The 7,478-nt window shown below is 38.9% G+C and overlaps 1 protein-coding gene across 1 annotated transcript; it reads left to right on the top strand.

The window, feature by feature from the left end:
- Window positions 1-663: 663 nt before the first annotated feature.
- LOC131319716 (putative disease resistance protein RGA4) lies at window positions 664-7,060 on the top strand. The gene is made up of 3 exons (XM_058350107.1): window positions 664-4,453; window positions 4,615-4,663; window positions 6,617-7,060. Coding segments are annotated over exons 1-2 (3,612 nt in total). The 5' UTR covers window positions 664-842; the 3' UTR covers window positions 4,616-4,663; window positions 6,617-7,060.
- Window positions 7,061-7,478: the final 418 nt, after the last annotated feature.

Below are 7,478 nucleotides of genomic sequence, written 5' to 3'. Positions count from 1 at the left end.
AGGTCATAATTCGCGTCTCACGACTGAACTTTCTGGTGGATGTCTGGTCCTTGCGGCCGCAAGGTTGAATCTGATTTTTGAAATTTTCTTGTTTCACCATGGTTTTGATGCATGGGACCATATGGTACTATGGGTTATGCTTAAAAACATAAAAATATACTATAGAAGAGATGGAAAGAATATAAAATCTTTAATTTGCCGAATTGGATTGAAATCGAAACTTCAAGAATTGGGGAAGATGACTTCGGCTTTGATGATTGGTGAAACTTGGGATTGAATTGAGGTTTGTTTGGTGATACTTTGGGTTGTAGGAGGTGATTGGTGTGATCAATTTGGATTTCGGTTGGGTCTAAGGGTAAACCCACTTTTGGCTCTCTTCCTTTTTGAGGGTTAAACTTTGGACGTGGATGCACCCAATAAAAGGCATTGACTTAGGGATATGAATTTCTTTCCAATGAGTCACTTACCACATAATTACCTTCGCTTAGCAATATTTTCCTATAATTTCGCTCTTCATATTACCTAAGTGGAGAAGGTGAACCATGTGTATTTTATTGTTTGTATTGAGCTGAGTGACTCTCAGGAGCAAAACGTAGAGTTGTACTTTTTATATTAATTATAAAGTTAGAATAATTTATCTGTCCACCTCCTGTTACCTCTTGACTCTTGTTAACTGGGGGAGGCAGATTTAATTTTGTGCATTTACTCCTCTCCCCCTCTCTCTTTCTCTCCTCACCTCAAACTTCTTTTGTTGTTGCCCTCCTCAACTCTGCAAGCACTACAAAGTTTCCTAACTGACATACTTTTTGGTGCTTAATTTTCTTCACAAACCAAGAACAGAGATGGAATCTCTCGTTATTTCTGCAGTTGAGGGGATCGCAAAGAAGGTGCTTCCACTTGCTGTTGAAGGGGCTACCCTTGCTTGGGGTTTCAAAGAAGAGCTTGAAAGCCTCAGCAAAAGGTTTGAAACTGCCCAGATTTTATTAAATGATGCTGAAAAACAGCAAAAGATGGGGACACCAACGGTGCAGAATTGGCTGAAGAAACTCAAGGTGGTGACGTGTGAAGCTGATGACATTCTGGATGAGTATGCATATGAAGTTTGTCGAAGGAAGTTGGAGGTACAAAACAGAATTAGGAATAAGGTACTCAACTTCTTTTCCCTCTCAAACCCGTTGGCGTTTCGTCTCAAGATGGCTTATAAGGTCAAGAATATCCATCAATCACTAGATAAACTTTACAAAAGTGCAACTGGTGAACTTGGTCTTAGCCCAGTAAAGTTAACAAGTAGCAGTTCTGTAGAAGCTCCCACAGTTGTGCAGACTCACCCCTATATTAGTGAATCTGAAATTGTAGGAAGAGGTGATGATGTAACAAAAGTAGTAGAGATGTTACAAAGCTCCGAAAGCAACGATCAGAATTATATCCCTGTAACTGCGGTTGTAGGGATGGGAGGGCTAGGCAAGACTTCCCTTGCTCAGCTGGTTTTCAATAATCCGGAGGTGGTGAAGAGTTTTAGTGATCATAGAATGTGGATTTGTGTGTCTGATGATTTTCGAGTCGAAATGATACTGAATCAAATGGAATTATCTCTTGGTGGAACTAAACTGGATGAGTCAAATACTCAAGGAATGGTCCAAAAGCTTAAAGAAAAGCTCGGTGGGAAAAGGTATTTGCTGGTGCTTGACGATGTGTGGAATGAGATCCCTGAAAAATGGGAAACACTCTTAAGTGCTTTGATTGGAATAAGTGGTGATAAGGGAAGCCGAATTCTAGTCACGACTCGCAATTATAAAGTTGTGAATGCCCTGCAAAATTTTTCTGTTTACCCTTTAAGTAAACTATCACCTGATGATAGTTGGACAATGTTTTGTAAAAGAGCATTTGCTGCCGGAGGGCCAAGAAAAACTTCATATTTGGAGGAGGTTGGTAAAAAGATTGTGGAAAGGTGTGGGGGTGTGCCGCTGGCTGTAAAGGCAATAGGAGGTTTGATGTACTCAAAGAAGCTTGAACATGAGTGGTTGAAAATCCAGGAGGAGAGTGGATTATGGAATTCACTTGGAAGTGACAATAATGTGGAAAGTGCTTTATTATTGAGTTTTAATCACTTACCCTCAGCATCTTTGAAACAGTGTTTTGCATATTGTTCACTTTTTCAAAAGGATGATAATATTGTAAAGGATGACTTAATCCAGCGCTGGATGGCCCAAGGGTATCTTCAGCCCCCTCAAGAAAGTAATCGGTCGATGGAGGATATAGGTAATGATTATTTCTGTGTGTTGTTGTGGAACTCTTTATTACAAGATGTCAAAAAGGATGGGTACGGAAATATAAAAAGCTGCAAGATGCATGATCTTGTACATGATCTTGCACTCCGTGTCTCAAATAATTACTACTGCATAACTTCAAGGTCTAGAGAGGTGAACGATGTTCCTGAGGTCCTCCATTTATCATTGTTTTCTGGGACAGGGGAAGGCATAAGCATTCCAAAAGTAAGAGCTCGAAGACTGAGAACCTTGCGTTTATCAGGCGATCTCCTCCACTGTGAATTGAGGAAATTTAAGGGCTTACGTGAAATTAACTTGATTGGCTTTGGCACTGAAAATTTGCCAGAGTCAATTGGCAAGCTGAAACATTTAAGGTATCTCAATGTTTCAAAGACACTAATCAACAGGTTGCCTGATTCTCTGTGTAAGCTCTATAATTTGCAGACTTTGAATGTGTCAAGAAGCAGTGAATTTAAGGAGCTTCCAACAGATTTTTGCAAGTTGATCAGTTTGAGACATCTTTACTTAAAATCTCCAATTTCATTGCCCATAGGAATACGACAATTAACGTCTCTTCAAACATTACCATTTTTTGTTGTGGGACAAGACGAAGGGCACCGAATTGAAGAGCTGGGATTCTTAACCAACCTCAGAGGCGAATTAGGGATTTGCGGACTTGAGAATGTGGCAAACAGAGCAGAAGCACAGAAAGCAAATTTGTCATGCAAGCCATACATTCAGGTGCTAAGTTTTAACTGGAGCTATCGAAGAGAAAAAAAGATTAACAGTGACGAAGATGTGTTGGAAGGCCTTCTACCACACAACAGTTTAAAAGGCTTACGCATTACGCGCTTTGAGGGCGAAAATTTTTCATCATGGATGATGACACCAAGTCCCACGTTGGTGCTTTGTAATTTGGTCAAGATAAACTTGATGAACTGCAACAAATGCAAACAAGTTCCCTCACTGGGGCACCTTCCTTGTCTTGAGGAGGTTGTGATAGATGAGATGAAGAACTTGGAATGTATTGGTGCTGAGTTCTATGGTCCTATTAGTGAAGGCGCAGCTGTATTTCCATCATTAAGAGTGCTCATCCTAAGACGTGTACTCAACCTAGTGAAATGGATGGGTGTAGATGAGTGTGCTGCATCCGTTTTTCCTTGCCTTGAGGTGTTGAAGATGGAACAATGTGGGAAGTTGATTACTGCTCCAAGTCATTTCCCATCAATTAAGGAATTGATAATTTTTTCTTCCAGAAGCCAGGCATTAGAAAAGATGAGCAGCACAATTACCACACTAGAGCACGTGCAATTCAATAAAGCCTCAGGGCCAGAGCTCAATTTGGTACTCGAACGAATGCTGGTAAAAAACAAATTTCTAAGAAAATTTTCAATTGCTCTTTGCCATGACTTGTCATTCTTGCCCAGTGGGCTAGGAAATCTTTCGTATCTCTCAGAAGCTAGTCTGCGGTACTGCTCTAGTCTGACGTGTTTTCCAAGTGGGCTGTACCTCCCTGTATCTCTTGAGAATTTACAGATAGATCATTGCCCTAAACTAATGGTGGCCAACCTTGTTCCTAGCAAGCCCATGTCCCTCAAGAAGCTTACATTGAATGGCTTTGAGACATTGACAATTGACTGGACCAGGTTCCTGCTCTCTCTCACTGGCCTTAGAAGTTTGGTAATTGGTGATTTCTCAACTGAGCTTGATTATTTCCCCTGGCCTGATCCTTTTGTTGCTGCTGCTGGAGAGAAAGAGGATGAAGATGAAGCCATCACCCAACAACGAAACCACCTTCCGTACCCATTGGTTTCCCTGGAGTCCCTGAAGTTAGTAGGGTGGGAAAGTGTCAAGTCTCTGCCAGAGCACCTTCAGCATCTCACTGCCTTAAAAGCGTTGGAACTGGAAGATTTTCATGGGTTGGAATCTCTGTCTGAGTGGCTGGGAAACCTTTCCTCTCTTCAGTCTCTCTCTATTCGTTATGCAGATAAACTGATGAAACTGCCCGAAGCAGAAGTAATGCAACGCCTCACCAAGTTACGCTCTTTGGTTTTTTATGATTGTCCGCTTCTCAAGGAAAGATGCAAGAAGGAAATCGGCCCGGAGTGGCACAAGATCCGCCATATTCCATCAATCAGGATAGATCACGAAGAACTTCAATCGCAAGATCAATTACTATCAAATTGGTAAGCTGATGATCCCCCAATTTTGTGTGATTTCTTCTTCAATATGTCTTCCCCTCTCATGCTTTCTTTGTTTCATTGCTGATCTCTCTCTCTCTCTCTCTCTCTCTCTCTCTCTCTCTCTCTCTCTCTCTCTCTCTCTCTCTCTCTCTCTCTCTCTGCAGATTATGGAGAAATAACCGCAATCCAACCTTTTCTACTTGGACTTTTGAGGTAACCACAACTTCATTCCCTGCCAATCATTTAACTTCTCTTTTGCTCCGACCAGAACAGCAAATTGCATTTATACATGTCATTTAATTTTTTGTTTCTATCCATTCAATATGCACTTGCTACTTCTTTGTATCAACTGATATAATTGAGTTTGGGAAATGATTTTGATACTCTACTTTTTACAAAATACACTTCCTCTGTCATTCTCCTATACTTTACTGACTTATCGATGCTATGTTTGTGATTAGATAATGCTGATTAAGAGACTTACTTAATTCGCACTTCCATAATTTTTTTGTAGGATAGCTATCCGTTGACACTTAACAATCTGTTTTGTTCTTTTGGCCCAAAGAAACTGTGATTAATTATATAATCTGATAAGAAAGTGATTTGTCATTGATGTTTAGGTAAAACCTTCTCTTTGTCAACGTTTTGCAAATTGACATTGACTTCATGGCTAATGGTATCTTTCAATTAAAAGCTTCGGTTAACGTGTTTACGAATTTTACATACTTACGCGTATTCAGATTCAAATCAACAGTATTTAGTTTAAAAATTATCCTCTCTTTTTTTTTTTTATCAAAGTTAACCAATCAATCGATCAATATACTAAGCAATGTGTTGTGTACTCTCAAGCCTTTAAACACCCATTCCTAATTTATTGGATTTTTCATTTTTTTAATATTTTAAAATTCAATGAGAGAGAGAGAGAGAGAGAGAGAGAGAGAGAGAAAGAGAGATATTTTAAAATTCAATGAGAGAGAGAGAGAGAGAGAGAGAGAGAGAGAGAGAGAGAGAGAGAAATGGGAGTTAAGTTTTACCCTATTAGATAAAAAAGATAAATAAATATCATAATTTGTAGCTTTAATTTGTTTATTTTACTTTTTTATTTTATATTTTTTTAATGGCAAATTAATTTGAATTTATTTTATTTACACTTCAAATTGTTAATTTATAATAGTAGATATATGTCTTCATGTGCATGGAATGGAAACAACGGTAGCGTGCACGTACATGGAGCCAAAAAAAAAAAAATTTATCTTTTTTATCGGCTAGCGTTGTGACCGATGGATACACGGAGCCGAAAAAAATACCAATGTTTTTTTTTTTTTCATGCATTGAACGGACACGATGCTAGTTATATATACTTGCACGTGTATGTATATGATATATCAAAGCTAACCACTTTTTTCTTTTTATCAAAGTTAACTAGTTTTTATCTTTCTGTTTATCTGTTTGTCTTTTTGAAGTGGAGGAGATATTGCTTTGCTCAGCTTTCTGCTATATGATGTTTATTATAATGTCTTCAACCGTAAGGCATTACTACGTTCTTCTATTTGGAATATGCAATTCGCTCTTTCTGACTATTGTTTCTATCTTTTCTTATGCATTTAAATGCTCCTTCATCCCAATTTCTTTGTCCCTTTTGGGCAGTTGTGACCTTTAATTAGGTCGACAATTGATATCTAAAAGATTTCCCATTCAAAAGATCTCACTTTGCTCTTGTAGACAAAGATTTCAAAATCATCTAAAAAGAAATAAACTAGAAGATATCCGGATAGTAAATTAAAATGGGCAAATAAGCCGGCAGGAAGGGACCATTGCTTCTTGTTGCACAATTTGCTGCTATGTAGTCATGATGTTGATTTTAGAAGCTACTGTACTTATATATGGTGATCGCCTGCAATTTGTAACTACGAACACCATCTTCCAAGTACTTGACATAGGGACTTTTCTTAAGATGACAGATGACTAGTTGACTGTAATGGGAACGACTAGACCCTTTCGTGTCAACATTACATAACTGAGGGCCTGAGGCTATGATGTGAGATTATAGTACTAGATGTTTTTTTGTCTGCTCAAGTTATCAGCTTGTGCACGGGTTGTACAACTAGATGTTATACAGATGGCTAATGTCTTTAGACTCGATTTTGTGTGTTTTCTTTCTCCCAGTCATTACTGGATTCGCTGCCGGCCCTATTGCTCATGTTATTGAAGGTGTGAATTCTGCTGATTATGCTTAGTCAAGTGGAAATCTGGATGGCCTCTGTCTCCTGCACTCTGGCTTCCTGCTTCCCTGTGCTTCATCTGCTCTTGTTTCTGGTGGTTGCTCCTGTTGTCTGTTGCTGCTCCTTTTGATCTTCTTTATTTGATGGTTTTTTGCTTTGCCCTTGCTTTCATCTGGATATTCTGTCACATTTTCCTTATTGCTAGCTGCTTGTTTCTGCTTCATTAGTTTCCTGGGCTATGCCCTCCCTAAATAATCTTGCACTTCCAGTTTTTCTTTCTGCTGCAGAAAACATACACTGATGTGAGTTATGCATCGGTTGTGCGATTCGAAATTTGAAGTATGATTATAGATTGTTTAGAATGCCTCCATAGGCAGAATTAACTTTTGGTGAACTAGCTAGTTTGGACACAGCGCTGATATTTTTAGTGTAAAACTTTAGAGCTGAACCACAACCGAACCTTTTTTGCGGCTTGGGCTGATTTGGTTCCAGATATTAATCTGTTCAATTTTGGTCCAAGAACTCTGGAACTGTAGGTACCGGTATACCACCATACCAGTTAAGTTTTTGGTACGCCTAGAAACCGAACTAAATCAATCCATCTCTCGCGGTTCTCCCAAAGTCTTGTGTGCCAGTCCCATTTTTTGCCGGATACTTGTATATGATTATCTGATATACAAACACAACTTTTATCATTTTGATATAGTTTCTAGTTGAACTGGAGATCAGAATAAAAGATCCACAGATAAAAAAAAAATTTATTGGCACCACTCAAGCATTTTACAGGTCCTGTTTGATTTCACAGC

Source organism: Rhododendron vialii, chromosome 3a (assembly GCF_030253575.1).
Source record: "Rhododendron vialii isolate Sample 1 chromosome 3a, ASM3025357v1".
NCBI lineage: Eukaryota > Viridiplantae > Streptophyta > Magnoliopsida > Ericales > Ericaceae > Rhododendron > Rhododendron vialii.
The sequence above is the reverse complement of the archived record's forward strand: the minus strand, read 5'-3'. Positions and strand labels throughout refer to the sequence as shown.